General features: G+C 43.0%; 1 protein-coding gene across 13 annotated transcripts in view; it reads right to left on the bottom strand.

Moving 5' to 3' along the window:
- nfasca (neurofascin homolog (chicken) a) overlaps nt 1–25,028 on the bottom strand; it is a 306,806-nt gene that overhangs the window by 49,684 nt on the left and 232,094 nt on the right. For 10 of the 13 annotated variants that reach the window (XM_072563836.1, XM_072563841.1, XM_072563844.1 and 7 more), the window contains 8 exons: nt 24,796–24,943; nt 23,388–23,512; nt 19,483–19,527; nt 13,881–13,982; nt 9,673–9,870; nt 5,977–6,047; nt 4,399–4,621; nt 2,304–2,419 (listed from right to left, as the gene is read on the bottom strand). In XM_072563836.1, the coding sequence (XP_072419937.1) occupies nt 2,304–2,419; nt 4,399–4,621; nt 5,977–6,047; nt 9,673–9,870; nt 13,881–13,982; nt 19,483–19,527; nt 23,388–23,512; nt 24,796–24,943 (1,028 nt within the window). The remainder of the gene's footprint in view (nt 1–2,303; nt 2,420–4,398; nt 4,622–5,976; nt 6,048–9,672; nt 9,871–13,880; nt 13,983–19,482; nt 19,528–23,387; nt 23,513–24,795; nt 24,944–25,028) is intronic. The other 3 variants (XM_072563843.1, XM_072563846.1, XM_072563848.1) reach the window with 1 other exon arrangement.

Here is a 25,028-nt window from a genome sequence, read left to right as displayed (position 1 = left end):
TTTCCAATGGATGAAGATTCCCAGCACAATTTAAGGATCACCTTGGAACTGACTTTGTGCCTCATTCCTCAGACTTGTCATGCTATCCATGAGCCATTACCTTCCAGAAAGTTTTGTTCAGTGAATGGTGCTCTCTGCTGCTCTAGAATTTTACAATGCACCACAAACCTTAAAACCTGCCCCTCATGCTGGCTTGCTGTAGGGAACAGTAAGCTCTGGGATTCAACAGGAGTTTCCATTCCCCACAACAACCAGCAGCTCTTTCACACAATCACCCTACAATAGGCCATTCAGCCCATCAAGTCCATGCTGACACTCTGAAGAGCATTCCATGCACACCCACTCCCACCCCCAACCCCTCTACCTCAACAACCCTGCATGGCCTACAGCTAATCCACTTCGCCTGCACATCCCTGGGCATTATGGGCAATGTCCCATGGCTAATCCACCTAACCAGCACACCTTTGGACTGTGGGAGGAAACCAGAGCACCTGGAGGAAACTCACACAGACACGGGGAGAATGTGCAAACACCACACAGACAGTTACCCAAGGGTGGGATCAAAGGTGTCCCTGACGCTGTAAGGCAGCAGTGCCAATCACTGAGCCACCATACTGCCCTATTTGGTGCTCTACTTGAATTTAGATTAGATTCCCTCCAGCGTGGAGACAGGTTCTTCGGCCCAACCAGTCCACACCGACCCTCCGAAGAGTAACCCATCCAGACCCATTTCTCTCTGACTAATGCACCTAACACTTGGGCAATGACCTGCACGTATTTGGACTGTGGGAGGAAACCGTGCAAACATGGGGAAAATGTGCAAACTCCAAGCAGTCACCCAAGGCTGGAATTGAACCTGGGTCCCTAGCACTGTAAGGCAGCAGTGCTAACCACTGAGCCACCATGCTGCCCTTTAGGGATTATAATCTTACAGTACTATTAGCAGCGAAGTCTTTGTAAGTTTCATTTCTTCGTTCAGAATGTAAATGAGGAGTAAACTTCGAACTGAACTCTGGAAACTGTCAATGGGAATAAGGCAATACGACATGTGGTGTTCACTTTTTGATTTGGGCTTCATGATACTATTGTGGATGATAAAGGACGAGAATTAGTCAACAAATAGGGCATAGGAGAAGGTGAGGACTGCAGTTGCTGGAGAGTCAGAGTCAAAAATGTGGTGCTGGAAAAGCACAGCCGGTCAGGCAGCATCTGAGGAGTGGGAGACTCGACATTTCGGGCGTAAGCTCTTCATCAGGAATGTGAGGGTGGCCAAAAGGGGCTGACAGATACAAAAATACAGGGTATAATCCTAATGCCACAGGCCCTGGGCTAATGTTCTGGGCACATGCATTCCACCACAGCAGCTGATGAAATTTGAAACAGGGATTGAAATCAACTCTCAGGAATGAAACTATTGCTGATTGTTATAAAAAACCACCTGGTTCACAACTGCCTTTTAGGACAGAAAATCTCTCATCCTTATCTGGCCTACCTGTGACTTCAGACCCCAAGTCATGTGCACGACTCTTAACTGCCCTCTAAAATAGTCCTTGCAAGCCACTCAGTTCAGGGGCAATTAGGGATGGGTAACAAATGCTGGTCTTGCCAGTGATGCCTACATTCCATGCCCATGAAGGAATAAACAAAAGCTTTGCTCAGACACACACAAACACACACAAATGTATACATCAGCTCACAAAGTATTCTCTCTCACGGACACACATGTGGACATACACATACACACAGACACGCATACACAAATGTACACGCACTCACACATATGCATGTGCACACACGCTCACACACACATGGATATACACATACACATAGACACGCATACACAAATGTACACGCACTCACACATATGCATGTGCACACACGCTCACACACACATGGATATACACATACACATAGACACGCATACACAAATGTACACGCACTCACACATGCATGTGCACACATGCTCACAAACACACCTTTATGCTACCTGAAAATTCCAACTGAGGTGACTCAAATTTTTCAAGTTTGCTACATGTCATTTGAAGTCTTACCACAGACTATTTTGTTCCACTTCGTGGATATACACAGACACACTGATATGCATACACAAATATATATGCACTCACACATGCGTGTGTACCCATGCGGACTCTCAGGAACACAAGTATATGCATAGACATATACATGTACACAAAAAGACTTTGCAGCAATGAATCTATTGATTTCACTGTATTCATAGTTATGTCGTGCAGACAGTAATCAATAACATTTGATTGTCGAATCAAGATCCTGCAGCTACTTACTCTGTGGCCAATGAGATATCCTTGAACAGTGTCTGGTGGTAGTGCCCTCCACTGGAGTAGAACAGCAGTGCTGTTAATAATCCTTCCAGAAAGCGCAGTGGGTGCTGCAATCGGAACTAAATGTAGCCAAAAAAACAGATTCAAAATACAAACAGCTGAATTTTATCCAATTATGTAAGACAGTGCTATGTTCTTTATAACTCAGCAAAAGGCAATGTGTCATTAACTTTGGATTTGGAAGCCTCAGGTCATCTGCTACAGTCCAGCTTCCTGTCTGACAATGCCTTCATTGTAAAATTCGTATCCCCATTTGAAATCCCTGCATGGACTCACATTACCCCCTCCTCTGGCCTTACAACCCTCTGAAATCTCGGAACTCTTCCCATTCCATTCTCACAATGCAGCTTGGATTTTATCTTTAGTGACTGTGCTTTCAGCTGCCTTGGCCTTCAGTTCCTCAACACCCCCACGACACCTCTGCACCTCCCTACCCCAGCTTTTCTCCATGAAGCTACTCCTGAAAACCTAAACCCTTTGTCCAAACGTTTGGCCACCTATCCTAGTATCTCCAGAAGTGGTTTTGGTTGATAATTACTCCTCTGAAACACTAGTGATTACAACACTAAAGACTGCTATATAAATACAATTTTACAATTGCTGATTATCTGACTACCTTTATGCCACCTGCAAAATTCCAACTGAGGTGACTCAAATTTTTCAAGTTTGCTACAAGTCATTTGAAGTCTTACCACAGACTATTTTGTTCTTAACATCCAAAGCATCCACTCCAATAACACTGAAGAGAACTGCTTGTTTTTACGTAACTCTTGTTCATGACTTCTATGTTTCCCAAAGTACTATGCAAATATACAAGTTAAGGAGGAGGCCATTCAGCCCCTTAAGCCTGCTCCATCATTCTATAACATCATGGCTGAACTGAATTTGGCCTCAACTCCACTTTGCTGTGTACCTTTGTTTACAATCAACTCCCTTGTTTGTCAACAATCTGCCTTAAAAATAGTCAAACCAATAAATAATCGCTTGGTTGTACAGAACTTAGACTTTGCCAAGAGGAGATAGATGTTGTAGATTTTTTGTCACACCCTCATTATTCCATTGATCATTCACACGTGACAGGATGCTGATTATACCCAACCAGCATGCGTTTGCAACCCTCAGAACACTATATCAACCATCAGCTGGGATTCTGCTACTGAGCTAAGAATTACATCGGACACCAGGTTAAGATCATTAGTCAGGCTTTCAGTGTGATGCACCTGTACCTGTCTGTTTTATGCAGGCAAAAGGTATTTCTACATACACTACATTTTTCTCACTAGGAAAAGAAGGGGTCATGGAGACTGTTGCATTCCCATAACAATGTCCTGGCCAATCAGTGATAAATAGCCTGGCCTGAGATCGAAGACTGACCGTTATCTGTCTCTGTTAAATGTCCATTCCGGTGATAGCCCACCCAATCACCACCCTGTTTTCATGCTGTAAAAATTGGTGTTCCCTTTTCCCAAGGCTGTTTCTTGCAACTAAATCCTGATGAAAAGCTCAGACTTTCTGTCTCCTTTTGATAATGTTTATGATGAAAATTAAGTATTTATTGAATATAGCTATCATTATATATAAAATTGGAAACAGTGCAGCTTGGTTCCATACGTTCCCACCAACAGCCATGTGAAACCAACTGGGGGGAATTACATCCAGGAAGCAGGGGAAGCCTTCCCTGTTCTTCCAGAAATGCCACAAGATCTTCTATGTGAGAGGCTGAATGAGCTCCATTTAGTATCTTTCTGAAATTCAAAACTGTGTCAGGTGTAGCACTCTCTCAAGACCCATTTTGGAATGTCACCCCCATGGATCATTGTTTCAAATGAGAACTTGAGATGACAAATGTTGTCACCCAGAGCTGAGAGTGGTTTCGTGCCACACTAAAAACCAGGAGCTTGACAAAGTAAAGGAATCGGACCTTCAGTTTTATAGCAAACAATTAGATGTCTGTCAGTGAAGTAGCTTTTATGCACAATGTGTGTTTAACATGGCAGTAGTTGTAAGGCCTGGTTTGCTTCCCTTTGATAATACTTACAGTCTTCACCCGAGTATCCAATCACAATTCTTGGTTCGGGACCTAACCCAAAGTCATTCACTGCCTGCACTTTAATCTCGTAGGGCGTAAAGAAGGGAGTCGGAGAGACGATGTAACTGGACCTGGGAACGGTGACTGTTGACCACTCCCCACCTACATCCTTTTGTCTCCAGCTGACTATATACTTGAGATTCGGGCCACTGATTTGTGTTCCATTCAGAGGCTGAAAAATAGAATGTAACATCAGAATGGAAATGTAGAATAATCGGTCTATCGTAAACAAACAAGCAAAATCACAATCATAGAATCCCTACAGAGGAGAAGCAGGCCATTCAGTCCATCAAATCCACACTGAACCTCCCAAACTCACCCCCCACTCCCCTCAACCCACACTATCCCTATAACCCTGCTTTTCCTATGGCCACTCCACCTAACCTAGGCATCTTGGGATTGTGGCAGGAAACCGGAGCACCCGAAGGAAACCCACGCAGACACAGGGAGGATGTGCAAACTCCACACAGTCAGTCGCCTGAGGCAGGAATCGAACCCAGGTCCTGGGTGCTGTGAGGCAGCAGTGGTAACCACTTTGTGACCATGCCACCTAGTGATGGCCACTCTAACTAGACTTCAGAAAAATAGCTTATATTTTGTTTCCCATCAGCCCCAATTTAAGTCTGCCTTTGTAACCAGCCTCTCTTCTCTATTGATTTGCTCTCTTTCGCACTCTTTTCTCTTTTTAATCTCTCTTCTTTATCCTATGGCAGATATATACTTTGTTTCCCTTGGGAATTCTGATGAGGGGAGAGGGCTTCATGGAAAGAGGGCTTCAATTCAGGGGACCAGAAATTTTTAGGAATAGGAGTTTGATTTACGTGGGTGCTGTGTTCTTTTTGCCTCATGGACTATTTTAAACGCACTGTAATGGTTTTTAGAACAAAGAACAAAGAAAATTTACAGCCCAGGAACAGGCCCTTCAGCCCTCCAAGCCTGAGCCGATCCAAATGTACTATCTAAACCTGTTGGTCAATTGCTAAGCATTTGTATCCCTCTGCTCCCCACCTACTCATGAATCTGCCCAGACGCATCTTACTGTGCCTGCCTTTACCACCTCTGCTGGCAACGCGGTCCAAACGCCCACCACCCTCTGCGTGAAGTACTTGCCGCATGTATCCCCCTTAAACTTTCCACCTCTCACCTTAAAAGCATGACCTCTCGTTATTGATCTTTGTGAAGAAGTGCCTCATTCATTGTTAATTAATCATTCAAATGTGATTTTTAAAGACCAATCAATGCATCCTCTAAGAATTTCCAAACGAGCAATAACATGTAAGTTGAATTGAAACTCTAGCTGTTCATAATACTACACAAACAATAGGAGTATTTGAGAAGTCCATATGCTCCTAGCCTGTGTTCACAGCTAGTTATCTATCTCTGAGTGAGCCTCCTTGTTAAATTATTTAGCTCCTCTTGGACATCTCAGTTCACAATTCAACAACTTCCTTCACTGCGTTCCTGGGTCAGCAGTTAACAAGAGGCTTTTTAAGAGATGAATGAAATAACAGGATAAACTGTGCTCACCGTCCAACTGATTTGCATGCTTGATTTTGATATTCCTGCCCCTCTAACATCAGATGGATTGAGTTCTGGAGCTGGAAAACACAAAGTGATGATGTTACAAACCGTTTCGTTGAACTCAGAGAATTCTAGTACTGTGTCTACTGGAGCAATTAATGCAAAGGTCTTGACACCTTTTGCAAGTGTGTAAACAAAAGACAGAGTGGGTGAGCTTTGTACTGCTGTATGAAGGCAAATTATGTCAACCATTCCATAGCTTCAATATTTTCAATTGCTTTGTAGTATGCATTCCTCTCAACACAGAGTCATAGAGATGCACAGCATGGAGACTGACCCCTTGGTCCAACCAACGCGACCAATCATTTTCGATTGATGTACAAGCTCTTAGTTTGTTGGTTCGTGTTGCCCCTCAAAATCAGAAGGGGCAGGATTCACAACCTACTGGGATGGATATTGGAGCTCCTCTTCCAATTTCAGGGCTGACACCAACTGAGCCATTCGACCTGGTGAGCCTTCATAGCTTGTCAAAGCCCATAAATCCTCCCACCATTGAATAAAGGATGAGGTTGGAAAGTGCTTGGAAGTGCATGGTAAAATAGGGATGAGTCAGCAGGGCTTCCTCAAGGGGTGAGGTCCAGAAGAAGTTTACAAGAATGATCTCAAGGACGAAGGGTTTGTCCTATGAGGAGTGGTTGAGGACTCTGGATCTGCACATAATGGAGTTTATAAGGATGAGGGGGGATCTGATTAAAACTTACAGAATATCCTGAGAGGCCTGGATAGAGTGGATGTGGAGAGTATGTTTCCACTAATATGAGAGACTGGGACCCTAGGGCACAGGCTCAGACAGCAGGGGCGATCCTTTAGAATGGAAACGAGGAGGCATTTCAGCAATCAGAGAGTGGTGAACCTGTGGATCTCACTGCCACAAAGATTCTAGGGGCCAAGGTGTTCAGTCTATTTAAGAAAAACAAGATTCTTGGAGATTAAAGGTTACAGAGAGAAGGCAGGAGAATAGGGTTCAGAAATATATCAACCATGATCAAATCATGGAGTCTACTCATTGGGCTGAATGGCCTCATTATGCTCCTACATCTATGGTCTAAAGGTTGTGCCACAGGGTTAGCCAACTAGAGAATGTGAGTTCAAATCCCATGGCAGGCTAACAACTTGAATGAAGACTTCAATTAAATTAAAACTAAAGTGGGATAGTGATTATCGGAATGCCAAAGAGGGGGAAGAGTTACTGCAAAAGTATCAAAAAAGAGATGGGACAAGACTGTGGAGTCAAGGCAGAAATCAGCCCAGGTACGACGGGCGAGAGAGAGTGGCGAGTGTTTCTGAAATGCCCCTGCTCCTATTTCTTATCTTCTGATTTGGGAGTAACGGCCGAATGTGCTAATACAGAGAAGGAGCCTGCACGCATCATCCTGTTCCTCAGCCTGTAGGAAATTTCACAGCCTATCTAAAAGAAAAAGCATGAAAATACAAAAACAACAGCTCTTTCTCTCTCCTGTTCAGCTCTGCAATCTTCAGCGTTTTGCCTGTTTGCCAGCTCTTGAGTTTAGTGCCTGCAAATTTGCTCTAAGACCATTTCCCTGTCCATGGTGCTGAAGTTGCAGCTCCGGTGAATTTTCAATTGATCAAAGTAATGTGGAACTTTCAATGCTAAACGTCAACAAACTGATCGCTCAGATTATAAATGCTGATAATACTCTCAAACATTAGTCAGTGTCAGCTCTAAACATCCTTGACACTCACTGCGGATCCACCTGAGAACGGATATGAAGAAAGGACTGATGAACTTCAAAACGCAGAAACACTACCCACGATAAATCAGTTTTGTAATTCAAATGGGGCCATATCAGGAATTAGAGTTACCAACCCTCTGGACCTGCCCTGCAGTGTCCAGGGAATAGAGGTTGACCTCTTAAGCATTGCTTTGGATACAACCCAGAAGAGAAAAAAATCATAGAGGCATAAAGAAATGCTTCTTTACCATTCACTTTGGAAACTTCTGTTTATTAGTTGCAAACATATCATCCTTATAGACAAAAATCCAATTTGTCCATCAAGAAACATCAAATTCAGTCACAAAAGTCAGAACTTTGCAACCTCAGTGAAGCCCACCTGTCTTGATGGGGTTGCTGAGGCTAAAATGCACACCTCTGAGACCTTCTGGTGTCCTTCATTGAACTGCTGGCCACTGGAAACCAATGGGGAGGTTTTCTGTGGCAAAGTCAGAGCTACTGCTTACAGTTGCTAGATTTTGACCCCCAGTTCAGTCCTGCAGCCCAGGTCCTGAAGTCCACAGTAAAATGTAATCACCCCTCTTTTGAGTGAAAGGGGTTGATGATGGGAAGATGATTGCCATAAGGATAGACATACTAATCAACCAATAACAAGAGGTCAAGGTGAATAGGAAGAGTAAGGTTATATCATTTGATCTCTCGGAATACATCTAACTCAGAATTGGCAAACCTACCAAGTATTCTATCCATCTCAAACATGTCTCAAACATTAAGCGAACCAGGCTGAGGGGAGTGATTCCCAATATGGGGTAGTTTGCTTGGTGCCAGCCTCACGAAATTAAAAGTATAATTTCCTGTCACGTGGCCAAAACAATTTTCCCAAGTGAAATAAAAGGGAGTAATGCATCAGACAACCAAAATATAAGTAACCGATTATTCACCGAGGATAAGATCCATGCACAGGGCAGATCCGATTGTCAGATTGTATGATAAAGCCACCATAGTCATAGAGTCATACAGCACAAAAACAGACCCTTTGGTCCAACCAGTTCATGTGAAACATGATTGCATTAGACAGAAAGACGATTGGTGGTGGTTTAACCTGAGGGTCACTGCATCTCAGGCAAGGGGAAAGGTTGAGAAAGACAGTCCTTCATGGTCACCTCAGCCGGTGTTGGAATTGAACCCATGCTGTTGGAATCGCTCTGCATCACAAACCAACTGTCCAGCCAACTAAAATTCTAACAGGTCTCTACCGACCAAGTGCAGGGAGGAAGTTTTTCCTGATTGAGGAGTCCAGAATCAGGGGTCACAGTCTCAGGATACAGGACAGGCCATTTAGGATTTAGGAAACATCTCTTCAGTCAGACAGTGGTGAGCCTGAGTAATTCACTCCCATAGGAGTGGGCAGCACAGTGGTTAGCACTAGTGCCTCACAGCACCATGGACTGGGTTCGATTCCACCCTCGGGCAACTGTCTGTGTGGAGCTTGCATGTTCTCCCTGTGTCTGTGTGCGTTTCCTCTGAATGCTCTGGTTTTCTGCCACAATCCAAAGATGTACAGGTCAGGTGAATTGGCCATAGTGTTCAGGGATGCCTAAGTTAGGTGCATTAGTCAGGGGAAATATAAAGTAATAGGGTAGGGGAATGGATCTGGGTGGGATTCTCTTCGGAGGACATTGTGGATTTGTTGGGCCAAAGGGCCTGCTTCCACACAGTTGGGATTCTATGATAGGAGGCTGTGAATATATTCAAGAAAGAGAGGCATCACAGGGCATAGAGGGAGTATGACATTGAGATAGAGTACCAGCCATGATCATATTGAATGGTGGAACAGGCTCAAAGGGCTGAGCTGCCTCCTCTGCTCCTAGCTTCGATGTCACATTGTAAAGGTGTTGAGTTACATCATCAAAAACACAAGACAGAACAGTCAAGTTTGGACTATCACCTGTTCCAGTTGTTTGATAACGTTCAGAAGGCAAACTGGGGGCACCTTCTCCAACTTCATTCACCGCTATCACCCGGAACTGGTAGTTAACATATGGAGAGAGCTGCAATACAGCAGAGTTGATGCTGCCTGAGATTCGGGTCAAATTGTGCCACTTTCTCGGCTGAAACCTGTTCTCTTCAAACTGCACAATGAACTCTGTAAAGGGGGAGAAATAACAAGACCACTTAGAACATAGAACATAGAACATAGAACAGTATAGCACAGAACAGGCCCTTCAGCCCACGATGTTGTGCCGACCACTGATCCTCGTGTATGCACCCTCAAATTTCTGTGACCATATGCATGTCCAGCAGTCTCTTAAATGTCCCCAATGACCTTGCTTCCACAGCTGCTGCTGGCAACGCATTCCATGCTCTCTCAACTCTCTGTGTAAAGAACCCGTCTTTAACATCCCCTCTATACTTTCCTCCAAACAGCTTAAAACTATGACCCCTCGTTAGTCATTTCTGCCCTGGGAAATAGTCTCTGGCTATCCACTCTATCGATGCCTCTCATTATCTTGTATACCTCAATTAGGTCCCCTCTCCTCCTCCTTTTCTCCAATGAAAAAAGTCCGAGCTCAGTCAACATCTCTTCATAAGATAAACCCTCCAGTCCAGGCAGCATCCTGGTAAATCTCCTCTGAACCCTCTCCAAAGCATCCACATCTTTCCTATAATAGGGCTGGACACAGTATTCCAAGTGCGGTCTTACCAAAGTTTTATAGGGCTGCGACAGGATCTCAAGGCTCTTAAACTCAATCCCCCTGTTAATGAAAGCCAAAACACCATATGCTTTCTTAACAACCCTGTCCACTTGGGTGGCCATTTTAAGGGATCTATGTACCTGCACACCAAGATCCCTCTGTTCCTCCACACTGCCAAAAATCCTATCCTTAATCCTGTACTCAGCTTTCAAATTCGACCTTCCAAAATGCATCACCTCGCATTTATCCAGGTTGAACTCCATCTGCCACCTCTCAGCCCATCTCTGCATCCTGTCAATGCCCCACTGCCACCTACAACAGCACTCTATACTGTCAACGACACCTCCAACCTTTGTGTCATCTGCAAACTTGCTGACCCATCCTTCAATCCCCTCATCCAAGTCATTAATAAAAATTACAAACAGTAGAGGCCCAAGAACAGAGCCCTGTGGAACACCACTCACCACAGACTTCCAGGCAGAATATTTTCCTTCTACTACCACTCACTGTCTTCTGTTGGCCAGCCAATTCTGTATCCAGACAGCTAAGTTCCCCCGTATTCCATTCCTCCTGACCTTCTGAATGTGCCTACCATGGGGAACCTTATCAAATGTCTTGCTGAAGTCCATATACACTACATCCACAGCTCGACCCTCATCAGCTTTTCTAGTCACATCCTCACAGAACTCGATAAGGTTTGTGAGGCGTGATCTGCCCCTCACAAAGATGTGTTGACTGCATTTAATCAAGTCATGCTTTTCCAGATGGTCATAAATCCTATCCCTCAGAATCCTTTCTAACACCTTGCAGACGACAGACGTGAGACTGACTGGTCTGTAATTGCTGGGGATTTCCCTATTTCCTTTCTTGAAGAGAGGAATTACATTTGCCTCTCTCCAGTCCTCAGGTACGACTCTAGTGGAGAGCGAGGATGCAAAGATCTTCGCAAATGGCGAAGCAATCGCATTTCTCGTTTCCCAAAGCAGCCGAGGACAAATCTGATCCGGGCCTGGCGACTTATCAATCTTAATGTTTGACAAAATTTTCAGCACATCAGCTTCCTCTATCTCTATCCATTCCAGCATGCAGACCTGCTCTTCAAAGGTTTCATTCACTACAAAGTTTGTTTCTTTCATAAAGACAGAAGCAAAAAACTCATTTAGGGCTTCCCCTACCTCCTCAGACTCCACACACAAGTTCCCTATGCTATCCCTGATCGGCCCTACTCTTTCTTTGACCATTCTCTTATTCCTCACATAAGTGTAAAATGCCTTTGTGTTCTCCCTAATCCATTCTGCCAAGCCTTTCTCGTGCCCCCTCCTGACTCTCCTCAAACCATTTTGAGCTCCTTCCTTGCCTTCCTCTAGAGCTGAGCTTGACCCTAGCTTCCTCCACCTTATGTAAGCTACCTTCTTCCTTTTGGCGAGACGCTCCACTGCTCTCATCATCCAAGGTTCCTTTATCTTACCCCTTCTTGCCTGTCTCAGAGGGACATATTTATTCATCACTCACAACAACTGTTCCTTAAACAGTCTTCACATGCCTATAGTGCCTTTACCATGGAACAATTGCTCCCAATCCATGCTTCCTAACTCATGTCTAATTGCATCATAGTTTCGTCATCACCAATTAAATATCCTCACATTTTGCCTTATCCTCTCCTTCTCCATAGCTATGTAGAATGTGAGGCAGTTGTGGTCACTATCACCAAAATGCTCTCCCACCACAAGATCTGATACCTTCCCTGGCTTGTTTCCGAGCAAACTTGGATAACAGATTTCATTAAAGCCTTCAATAAAGAGCAAATCTGCTAACTTCTTTGCATCCTTGTTAAGACAGTTTTCTCATTGTCCTTGATGAAAAATGAGACTCCCGAGTCAGGGCACAGTGGAGCAAGGGTCTGCCTCCTGCCAGAACTTTGAAGCTCAGCGCAGATATCTCACTCTCCCAGAAATCAGAGAATTCTAGTCAGGACAAAGAGGAGAATCTTTTACCTGGTACACCACGTCAAATGGGTGCAAGGATGTTTAAGTGACTTCCTAGGTTACTCTGTGAATTCTGCCAAAGCTGCACTCATCAGCCCCAGTAGAATCAATGTTGGTTGAGAGCTGGTAAATGTTCCAACAGCAGCAATGATCATAGGTCTGGAATCAAGATGCAGGCAATCTATGTGAGAGGGGATTTTCAAAATTGTCTCTTAGCTTCCTGAGCAATTGGAACTGTATGGCTGTGAAAGTTGTTCTTTTTCACCCTTTCCCAGGTAGCAGGGTTGGTTTAGAGAAGCTGGGATTATTGTCCTTGGATTAAAGGAGACTGATGAGGGATTTGATCAAGGTGGCACAGTGGTTAGTACTGTTGCCTCACAGTGCCAGAGACCCGGGTTCAATTCCTGCCTCAGGCAACTGTCTGTGTGGAGTTTGCACATTCTCCCCTTGTCTGCGTGGGTTTCCTCCGGGTGCTCCGGTTTCCTCCCACAGTCCAAAAATGTGCAAGTTAGGTGAATTGGCCATGCTAAATTGCCCATAGAGTTAGGTGTAGGGGAACGGGTCTGGGTGGGTTGCTGTTTGGAGGGTCGGTGTGGACTTGTTGGGCTGAACGGCCTGTTTCCACACTATGGGGAACCTAATCTAAAACACGTGCAGTGTACAGGGTTATAATGCAGATTAGACAAAATAGTCAAAGAAAGGCTGCTTTGTTTAGTTTAACAAGGATGAGAGGACAGATTTAAGATTTTGGGTAAGAGATGTTGGATAAATGTGAGGAAGAACAGTTTTACACATTGATTGTTAATGTCCAGGAACTCAGTATTGACAAAGGATAGTGGGCTCATGGATAGTCAATGATGTCAAAATGAAATGTGATGGACACAAGGGGGAAATTATTTCTACAGCTGTGTAAGGTGAAACAGGAAAATAGGACAAGCCAGGTTAGTCTACAGAGAGCCAGCATTCAGATGATAGGCATAATGGACTTCTAGGAGAAAGTGAGGACTGCAGATGCTGGAGATTAGAGCCAAGAGTGTGATGCTGGAAAAACACAGCAGGTCAGGTGGCATCTGAGGAGCAGGAGAATCAAGGTTTTGGGCATAAGCCCTTCATCAGGAATGAGCCTGATTCCTGATGAAGGGCTTACCCCTGATACATCAATTCTCCTGCTCCTGACCTGCTGTGCTTTTCCAGCACGACACTCTCGCATAATGGACTTCTTCCAAGTTGTAACAACTTCATGAATCTCAGAGAATCACACTCAGAATTTCAGGACATTAGGCACGAGTATAATAATGCTGAAAACGAGTAGTAATTCAATAAGTCAACAAGTGTATGCTGTGAGAAGGGATATGAATTCAAGGAACATTCAAGACAATGATGCTTTTCAAATGGTTTAGGTACCACACAAAATGATAAGGAGGAACATGAAGATCATTCTGGTAGTTTGTTTCCCACAGATGTTCATTTTGTACCTGTAATTGGACTGTTGTTGTCATCGCCAGGAATCCATGTCAATCTTATACTTCGATCAGCTGGATCCGTCAGTTCCAGATCTCGGGGAGGATCAGGACGATCTACAATAAGTCACGTCATTAAGCTTAGCCAAATCTCCCCAATTACAGCCAAATATCCACAACTAATTCCCCCAAACTAATCAAACAAAATCAACCCCATTGAATTAACCCAACATTACAAAACCAAACCAAATCAAGCCATGTCAAGTCAACCCAACTGTCCAAACTTCAAAATAGGTCAACCAAGCTTTCTAAATGAAAGCAAAACTCAACCTCTTCAATGGAAACTTAATTCAAACTTTTAAAATCAAAGCTAAATATTACCATCCAAAGCAAAATAACAACAACAGAGAATTCTGGAAACATTCAGTGTTTCGGCAAACTCTTATGAGACCACAAACAGTTATTGGGTGCAGACACTTATGCACAACTCAACAGGAGTGAAGTTCCTCTTGTTGGGTACCATAAACCAGACAGAGAAATGGCAGCTTGTTGTACATTCCCATTTCATCTTCCATGGGCAGTAAACTGGCGCAGGGTGGGATGGGCTGTCAATACAACATCTCCCATTATCCACTGCCACTCTCAAACCAAATTTCATTCCAACTTTTAAAAATTAATCAAATCCAACCTTGTAAAACCAAATGAATTAAAGCATCACTCAGCTTTCATAAGCCCAAACTACCTTACATTAAAGGAAATGATTGGGTTGAGGCTAACATGAAAGTCCAGCAGGAACTATTTACTGTTCTAGTTAACTGTTAAAATTCAAACTTGGCTTAAATATTGCTCTTTCCTATCTAAAGTTGTTTTTCTTGCACTTCAAGCCTGATGTGTATAAGATGAGAAGTTTTGACTTCATGTTGTTTTTCACTAATGTTTAGGGTTTGTGCTACCAAATAATTATATCTGCATTTCTAATCACCTGGAGGAAAATTTATATAGATCTGCAAAATGTTCAAACTTGTCATCCAAGGAATTTTCAGACTGTGTTCAAAGGCACTTTGTACAATGCAATGAGACCATCACCATATCAAAGAAGTTAATAAGTTATCATTCGATTTCCTTTACAGAGCACACCTACAGCTGATGCATGAGTTAAGCCTGAGGCAAATGCCAGAAATTTAGTCATGTTCTTTGAACATGTTACCTTGTAAAGTGAAAATGTAAGAACGGAAATAGGAAAAGAAATTGCTGGAAAAGCTCAACAGGTCTGGCAGCATCTGTGAAGAGAAATCAGAGATAACGTTTCGGGTCCAGTGATCTTTCTTTAGAACTGATAGGGTCTAGGAAAAAATTGTTTTTTATGCAGAAGATAGGGTGGGAGGAGGGGATAAGGAGTAAATGATAGGTGGAGATTCAGGCCATAGAAGAAGATAAACAATTGGACAGTCAAAGGAGTATTGTTCCTGGGCTGTAAATATTCTTGGTCCTTTTATTCTTTGAGTGGCTAACGGTCAGCCTAAGAGAATGAATAGTTGCTGGTGGGGACTATCAGAGGTTACCAATGTATTGTGTGGAATAGCAGGCCTTGTGATAATAAGGCCTGGAGCATGGGGGGTGGGAGAAAGTGTGGGGAGGGTGTTCAAGCCTTGTTGAATTTGATATTGAGTCCAGAGGCTGTAGAGTTCCCGAGAGAAATGAGGTGCTGTTCTTTCAGCTTGTGCTGAGCTTCACTGGAGCACTGCAGTAAGTCTGAGACAGCGTCAGGCCTTGTCAGATGCTCCCTTAGATCCCAAGCTCTGAACTCCCAATTGAGCTTAACTAGTGCCAAAGTTGAACACTCTGGACAGTCTTGGGAGCTTCTCAGGTGCTGTCATTTAGAGAAAGCATGGGTGCCTCCTGTGTCATGGAGTTGGCAATAATAGAGAAAAGCAAGCCACAAACTTGAAACTATTGTTTTCTGAAAGAATTGTACTGCAGTCCCACAACGATGGGCTTAATGTTTGGCTTGTGGTGATTCAATCCTCCAGGGTAAGGTTATAGCAATAACTCAGAACCCCATGCTAATATTCTGGAGAAACAGATTCAAATCCCACCATGGTAAACAATTAAAGTTAATTCAATTAAAAAATTCTGGATTAAAAATAAACCTAATGCTGATCATGTAACCTCTATTGGTGGAGATAAAAACCCATTAGGTTCATTCATTTCCTTTAGGTTCTTACCTGGTCTGGCGGAGATATGACTCCAGACACAACAAAAGTGACTAATTCCTAAATATCCTCTGAAATACTCCTAGGTCAAGGGCAGATAAAGATGGGCAACAGTGTCTTGCCAGTGGGGGCTCTATTCCATGAATGAAAATGTCAAAACGGGATCCTACAGGATGCGCATTACACCACAGGTCGTAATGTAGCAGGGGATGATATTGTTGTGAGTGAATGTATTACATTATTCGTTATCGACATGGTTGAGTCCTCAACAAGAAACTGTGAATGAGAGTGCGGCAGACAGGCTGAGCATGTTCCACGATAATGAGTCACTGGCTACATCAGACAACCAACTCTCCCTTGTCAGTTGTCATGGTGGCTGAGAGTGAATGTTGCTGATATTTTGCATCAGAGGCCAGAGGGATCTGCATTAGATCTGGCAATCTTAATGTAATATCTTTAAGTGAGGATAAATTCCCTTTTTTTAAAATAACATATGGAGAACGAAACAAAAATCACAAAGAACTTTCTTTGATTTATGTTGCATTTTATAGAGGCTGAGAGAGTCTCTCAACTACTTCAGATGGTTAAAAATCACACAGCACCAGGTTATAGTCCAACAGGTTTAATTGGAAGCACACTAGCTTTCGGAGTGATGTTCCTTCATCAGGTGAAGGAGCGTCGCTCCAAAAGCTAGTGTGCTTCCAATTAAACGTGTTGGGCTATAACCTGGTGTTGTGTGATTTTTAACTTTGTACACCCCAGTCCAACACCGGCATCTCCAAACCATGACTTCAGATGGTGTTCTTGATGTCTAAGATGGCAAGCGCAGATTGGAAGATGCCTTGTAAATCCACTCTCTTAACCCTCATTTTTTGCATCGTGTTGGTGGACAAGGAAGAAATGGAGTGAGAAGGTGAATTCAGTTTGGTGACAGTAATTTTTAAAAAATCATTATTCTTTCACAATCAATGTTAATGCCAAGACTATACAAAACTAGGACTCTTCAAAACTTGTGTCATTAATGTCAGTGTTGGAAAAAGGTTCACTTTGTAGGGTTTGTACCTAGTGTTAATTTCAACTGCATCCCTGGTTAAGTGTAACACGGGCTAGGCACAGATTAAAATTGCTTTTACTTTCCCCATGACCCCACAACCCCTCTTAGTTTCAATCTCAGAGAAGTATAACCTGTCTTAAAAAGCTGACATTTCCACATTCAACACCAATGAATCTTTGTAGCATGCGAACAGACCTTTTGTCCAACTCATCCTGCCGACTATGTGTCTAAAATTAATCCAGTCCCATTTTCCAGCATTTGGCCTATATCCCCCTAAACCCTTCCTATTCAAGTACTCATCCAGATACCTTTTAAGTGTCGTAATTCTACCATCCTCCACCACTTCCTCTGGCAGCTCATTCCATATTTTCACCATCCTCTGCATGAAAATGTTGCCCTTTAGGTCCATTTTAAATCTTTGCCCTCTCACCTTAAAATTATGCTCTCTGTCAAAGAACCCCTACAGTGTGGAAACAGGCCCTTTGGCCCAACAAGTCCACATCGACCCTCCGAAGAGTAACTCACCCAGACCCAACTACTCTACATTTTATCCATGACTAATGCACTCAACATCCCTGAACACTTGGGCAATTTAGCAATGGCCAATTTACTTAACTTGCACATCCTCGAATTGTGGAAAGAAACCGGAGCAAACCCACGCAGACGCAGGAAGAATTTGCAAACTCCACACAGACAGTCGCCCAAGGCTGGAAGTGAACCTGGGTCCCTGGCGCTGTGAGGTAGCAGTGCTAACCACTGAGCCACCATGCCACCTCTCCAGCTTTGGACTCCCCTACCCTGGGAGAAAAGACCTTGGTTATTCACCCTATCCATGCACTCATGATTTGTAAACTTCTATGTGGTCATCCCTCAGCCTTTAATGGCAATGGTGATATACGTTAGTGCTAAATTAAGTATGATGTTTATCTGTTAACAAACCACCAAATTAAGGTGAAACTTCACCAAAATCCCCGGAGATGAGGCCTTTGCAGTTATTCGGGAGACTGGGGAGTTCTATCCTGCTCCCTTGGAACTGGAATAAATCCAGATCGCAGAATCCAAGGAAACTTGTTCTTCAAAAGGATCTTAAAATCATACAGAAGGAGGCCATTTAGTTTCTTGTGTCCCTGCCGGCTCTTTGATAGAAACAGTGCATTTTTGCACCAGATTCCTGTTCTTTCTTCATAGCCTGAAATCTTTATTACCCCTCCAAATATTTAAACAATTCTTAACAGCTGCTGTTAAATCTGCTTTCATCACTTTTTAGCCAATACATTTTGGACCACAATTTGTTGCACATCATGTTCCTCACATCATCTTTGGCTCTTTTGTCAATCATCTTAAATCTGTGCAGTGTGCGTTGTCAATTTTGCTGACACTGGATATCATTTCTCCTTTCAGGGGGTATTTACATTGCGTCAATTATTCACGATTGTCAAGACCTTCATCAATTCCCGCCTTAACGTTCTTTGTTCTAAGTTGAACACCCATGTTTTCTCCAGTTTCTCCACAAAACTGATGCATTCTAGCCAACTGCCTTGTTGCCAGATTTCAGGTCATCTTTTTCGATCGAAACTTGTACTCTGTCAAATGATCATTTATTGAAACCTGAAAACAATACAGAGCCATCCTGATGCCAGAAAACCAAAATAAATGAGAGGAAAGCTGCTCTATAGATATCTAGGGGTCACCAAAATAACCCAGCAAGAGGAACTTACTGCCTCTACCCATGTGGGACGTGGAGGAGCTTGTGTTGGACTGGGTTGGACAAGGTCAAAAATCACCCAATACCAGGTTATAGTCCAACAGGTTTATTTGAAATCACAAGCTTTGAGAGCCTCACTCTGTTGGACTGTACTCTGGTGTTGTGTGATTTTTGACCTCTACCCACCTGGCTCTGCCTAGCTCTCGTTCCCGACTGCCCAGTTAACCTTTGACTGGCTGAGCAAAGATATTCGGTTCTACAACCACAAAAGCCCAACTCCTCTCTCTTCAGGGTAACTAGAGTTGGACATTCAATCCTAGCATTACCCACATACATAGAACAATCAAAATAAGTATCCTCCATCTGCAGTGTCCCATCCTGACCCCAGAAAGATGCCTGGTATAACGTTGGTAAATAGTATGAGCAGCCCATGCTACATTCGGGATGATTTTGATAACACATAGGCTAAAACACCCCCTCTAAATACCAGGAATGCTGTCGAGAACATAGAGCCTGTCACGGCTAAGACATTAGGTCATGGTTTACATCCAAGTTTATTCTCTGACCTCTGGACCACTGATGTCGCTTATGGTGTATTGACACGGCAGATGTTAATAGGTTTAAAGTAGTTAGTAAGCGGATTACCTTTCAACACAGCAGCAAGTGGGGTAATTTGGGTAGAAGGGACAACTGTGGAGGTAAGAGGAAAATTCAGAGAGTTTAGTTTCATATTAAATCCGAAAAACAAAACAGTTAATACAGACGATCCCAGTGGAATTGAACAAAACCAGTCAAAGGAGGCAGTGGGTTACAGCAGGAACAACATGCAAAGTGCCTGAAAAAGAAAACCCTTGATCAATGAAAGGAACAATTATCCCTTCAATGTTCAGTCTAGGATTTATCTATCTATTAGTGGTAGAGGATGGACCATTGGTGCATTGCATGAAAGCAACAGGTTCAGTTTTCATTAACTTGCTGAGTATAATTGTTAAGGACTGTCGGAATCAGTACAGAGTTCTTGTGCAGAACTCAATTGTCTCCAGGCAAAGACCTGTGACATCAGCAAATCAGTAGAGTTGAATGTAACTTAAACATTAACTCTTTCAGATCCATTGCATTATGCAACATATCCCTCCAAGCGACCTTCCCCAAAGTTAACTAGTTTACATTTACGTATCTAACAATGTTACATTTACCACTACCCATTTCCTTCACCCCCGAATCTGACTTCAAAAATGTAGGCAGTCTAGACTTTTCACAATTTTCCCAGAACACACTCTCTTCAGGTTTGAAAGAATGATGGGAATTCCACTTGAAGTCTGTTGACCATGATTCTGGTCTATGGATCCCATCTCTACTGGAGGATCTTTTATCTATCAAAGATCCTTCATGGAGGGCGTTGTTTCCTGGTAGATCTAGTCTTTGATCCATTGCTTTATCTGAAGGAACTTTAAACATTGGCATTTTCTCTGCAGAGAAACTCTTTCCTGATACATGGAGCCACCCCCTGGCATCATCTGCTGACATTTAATCTTAAGAATATCCTTCATGGAATACTGTTGACTCTGTTGTCAGAAGTTCTCTCTCCATTACTGTAGCCTAGATTTCTGGAAGAGGCAATTGTTATTTTGATTTGAACAGGTATTTTTTCTTTTGCAGTGGCCTGGATTTTAAGACCAGGCAATTTCTTCTTTTGGAAAATGTCCTGAATCTATGGATAATCATCAATTTTCCATGGAGTCTTTTGCAGCGCATCTCCTCAATATGTTGCTGCAGTTGAATGTCTTCAGTCACTCTAGGTGTTTGACTTGTGAACTGGAGTTCACCACATCCTCAGTCTTGTTCCTGGAAGGCTCTGTAAACACAGTATTATCCTTGTCGCTGACTGGTCTGCGACATCAGTTTATTCACCAGACTGTCCTGCTGTCTGACATTGTCAGTTAAGGATTCTTGAACAGACTCAAATGATTTGTGCTTTTTTATATCCTCCTTCTTAGTGTTTGCTTTTCTTACAAGTTTAGCTGGCTTTTAGATTCCTAATCTGTCTTTGGTGATGACAGGAGCATTTCTAGACCTGACAATTCTGTAATTGCAGATTTCACGAAAAAGTTTGACGCCTTTAACCTCTTTAGAGGCCTCTGGCTGCTACTTTGCTGACTGGACTCTGGTGGCACCCCTGTGCCAAGTCAACTCCCTGAACTGAAGCTGGAATAACTAGCTCTCCAGCAAACAATGAAAAATCATCTATAATTGCAAAATGCTCGAAGTACATGTTCTCGATCAACTTGGTGCACTCTTGGTGTGTCTGGTGAAGGTTCACTAGATTGATATTGGATACAGAGGGATTGCAAATTGTGTAGGCATCTTCAGTTCTCTTATGTTCCTTGTGTTGCAACATAACATGTACCTTACCAATGCTCTTGACAGTTTTTTTTCAGCTGCACTACATAGACTCATTTTTACAGGCTGTAACTTCTGATTCTTCAGTGACGGAATCTGGTCTGATAGGATAGTCACAATCACAGATGTATCAAGTTAAAACAAAACAGGATGTCCAATGACATCTGTGAAACCTGAGTTGGTGAGGTCTCAGATTTCCCCTCTGATTGCCTTAGTTAGCTGATTCAAAGGAGATACCTTGGTCATATTAATGTCTTTGTGTGTCTAGCCTTTCCCTTTATTGAAGCTCTGTCATTAAGTATGATCTCTCCTGCCATCTCTCCTCAAAGTGCTTATTTATGATTTTGACTGCAAAGTTGTTTTGAATCAATCAACACTGATTGAAATCTGCTGTTCTATGGGCACGTCTTCCTGCATTCATCAATTTAGGTTCTATTTGCTGAAGTTTGTTACATTCTGATTGCAGCAACATGTCAGTAATTTTTCTGTCCATCAATGTTTAAAAAGAAAATCGGTATTGTAGTAATAAAGTATGAAATTCTTCAATAAATATTTAAACAATATTACCTTGCTTTTCTGCAGTAATTTACCTGTTTCAAACTTTAAAATCCTGCTTCACTGTAATACTGCCTGCCCATGGGTTTTCCCTGGTTAGTATCAACTCGTTGAAAGTGAGGACTGCAGATGCTGGAGGTTAGAGTCGAGAGTGTGGTGCTGGAAAAGCACAGCAGGTCAGGCAGCATCCAAGGAGCAGGAAAATCGACATTTCGGGCAAAAGCCCTCTTTTGCCCAAAATGTCGATTTTCCTGTTCCTTGGATGCTGCCTGACCTGCTGTGCTTTTCCAGCACCACACTCTCGACTTTCCCTGGTTAATGCTGACTTTCCATCTTATTCAAGATTTTCCCATTTCTCTCCAAGCAAGCTGGATATTTTCCTGCCTTTAACAGTCCAGAATACAGCATACTTCCTCCTGCATATTTTTTAAAATAAAATTTCTTTGGTTGCAGTTTTTATAAATCTTTGTAATAAAATTGTAGTTTAATTACTGAATAAATCTTTGTAAATCTTATGTTTCTTCCGTATTGTCTTCTTCTGCGGGGATCTTTCTCCAAGTTTCTTTAAAAGAGACCATTTTAAATAAATTTTGAAGTCTTCCTGATTCTGCGTCTCCATCGCTGATTATTTTTCTGGCGTTTTCACTGTTCTTTGAAGCTGTGTCATGTCCAGCCTACTCACATTGCCAGAACAGCTTGTTCTTTTCTCATGGGCTGTCTTACTTTGGATCAAAACATTCTGATATCCTTCACCGACATTAAAGCAATGAGATTTGATGGGCCAAAGGATCTTTTCATACACATAATTTTTTCTCCTGTCCTGTTTTGTACTTTCTATTTTGTGAGATTGTGTCTTGTCGCACAGACATTAGGGTCCATGCCTCTCAACTGGACATTCAAGCAAGGAGTGTCACACCCAGACTTGATATCCATGGAAAGTCATAGGTTGATTGGCAACTTGCAAACCCTGACTCTATGACAGGCAAAAACAGAGAGACTCTCAGCCAGTTACATAGGATGAAGGGTGGCACCTCTCCAACTATAACTTCTGGATTCAGGCTGGCAAGCTGTTCAACAAGATATGATGAATGGAAATCAATGCAAATGCATGCTATGTCAAACATCTTTAGATGCAGGAAGGCTAAGAGGAAGAATGTGAGCATTCTGGCATTACTGTACTTGCCCGATATGAATGATATGAAAACATATCATATATGCTCAACACTCTATTGATAATATGGCTGCCGCAAAAGGTCCTATGTCAATATGGGTGAAAACATACTAAGTAAGGGCTGCATAGGTTGGATACGACCATGGGAAAAACACATGCACCAGGTGATCCCTCTGTCCAAGCACAGGATCATTGGCTTTGAGGTTCTAAGATCAGGCAACAGCAGCCATGTCACACGGAAACTGGAGTTCCTTCTTGGAGGGGAAGTTGTGGGGTAATATAATAACTGCACCACCATTTTCCTCCATGGGCCAAACAAAGCAGTTAAGGAAAGGGCAACAGAGAAATATCCAATATCTGTCTCACCAGGAAAGTAACAGGATTAATTTATGGTTCGGAGAAGCAACAAGATCCTGAAACTTACCGAGAACAGTGAGGCGTGCCTTAGCTGAGTCACTGTCCAGTTCTGTGCTAGCGACACATGTGTAGATCCCTTCATCTCGTTCAGACACATTAATGATTGTTAAAGAGTCCTCATCTTTCTTCATCCTGAAATTAAAGACGGGTTTAAGTAGCTTTCATTTTTTATTGCCTTTCCTCCCATTTTCCCCTCTCTCTCCATTTGAGAGCTACTGACTGATGCTGGGGAGGTACTGTCCCTCATTAATGAGATATTGGTCTATTCTGATTTACTACTGGCCCATGTTAGTCAGGGAATGGCCAATGTTAGCGAGGGGGTGGCCCATAATAGTGAGGCAGTAGCCTATCTTAATGAGGAAGAGGCCCATGTTAGTGAGAGAGTGGCCCACGTTAGTTTGGGAGTAACCCACATTAGTGAGGGAGTGGCCTATCCTAATGAGGGAATGGCCCATAATAGTGAGAGAGTGGCCCCTGATAATGAGGGAGTGGCCCAAGATAGTGAGGGACTGGCAAATGTTAGTGAGGGAGTGACCTCCATTAGTGAGGGACTGGCCCACGATAGTGAGAGAATGGCCCATATTAGTGAGGGAGTGGCCTATGTTAATGTGTAAGCGATTGTTTTGTGTTAACGAGGGAGAGGCCTATGTTAACAACATTTCAGAGGATGATTGCTCTCTAATAACTCATCAGGTTTTCTTGTGTCCATTGAAACTGAGCTTGACTTTCTAAACTTACATCAGCGGATACCACCATGGTGACATGGTCAACATTCACTCCCTGGAGCACAGTGGCAGGATACTGCAACAACTTACCTAGGATTCCTTATATAGAACCTTCTACCACCTTGAGGGAAACAGAAGGTGGGTCATGGTAACACCACAAATGCTAATTTCCCTCCAAGCCACATATCATCTTGACAGAGAACTAGATCGTCACTTCACGGTCACTAGTCAAAACTCTGTTATTCCTTTCTCAACAACATTGTGGGTCTCCCTGCAGCCTATGCACTGTAGCAAGTCAAGAAGGCAGCTCACCACTGAAATAACTCCATGGAGGCTGGTATCCTATCACCAAAGCCCCCTTTATCGAGACATGAACAGTCCTTGACTTTAGTACTGCCTCATACAAAGTCAGGCAGGAGGGTATCAGTATCCCTGACATATCTGTCAGCCAAGACTCCCTGACTGGACCATATTAACAGTCCCAATCATGGAACTCATATTCTATGATGTCCAGCTGGCTGACTTCATTACAATCACTACAACCACCACCTTCTCAAGGGGAACTAGGGATTAGCAATAAATGCTGGCGTAGAAAAAAAATAAAATCAGAACCTGCTGGAAATGTAACTCGAGCAAGGAAAGGGGAAACACATGGTAGAGGTGATCAAGCGAGGAACAAGGAACACTCACCTCCAAGGCAAATACAGGACTTTGTCGTCTTTGAGCCAGGTCACTGTCACTCTTAATGTGGGATCATGTCTCACTTTACATTCAAACTTTGCAGCAAGTGACCTCTTCACTGTGATAGATTCTGGAGCCCTGATGATCCTTGTAGGGTCTACATTAACAGAAAAGGAAATTTAGAAAAAGTGAGCATTGTTATCATGTGAGCAGCTCAAGGAACTGTACCACAATTAATGTCC

The sequence above is a fragment of the Chiloscyllium punctatum genome, chromosome 45 (genome assembly GCF_047496795.1).
Source record: "Chiloscyllium punctatum isolate Juve2018m chromosome 45, sChiPun1.3, whole genome shotgun sequence".
NCBI classification, from domain to species: Eukaryota; Metazoa; Chordata; class Chondrichthyes; order Orectolobiformes; family Hemiscylliidae; genus Chiloscyllium; species Chiloscyllium punctatum.
The sequence above is the reverse complement of the archived record's forward strand: the minus strand, read 5'-3'. Positions and strand labels throughout refer to the sequence as shown.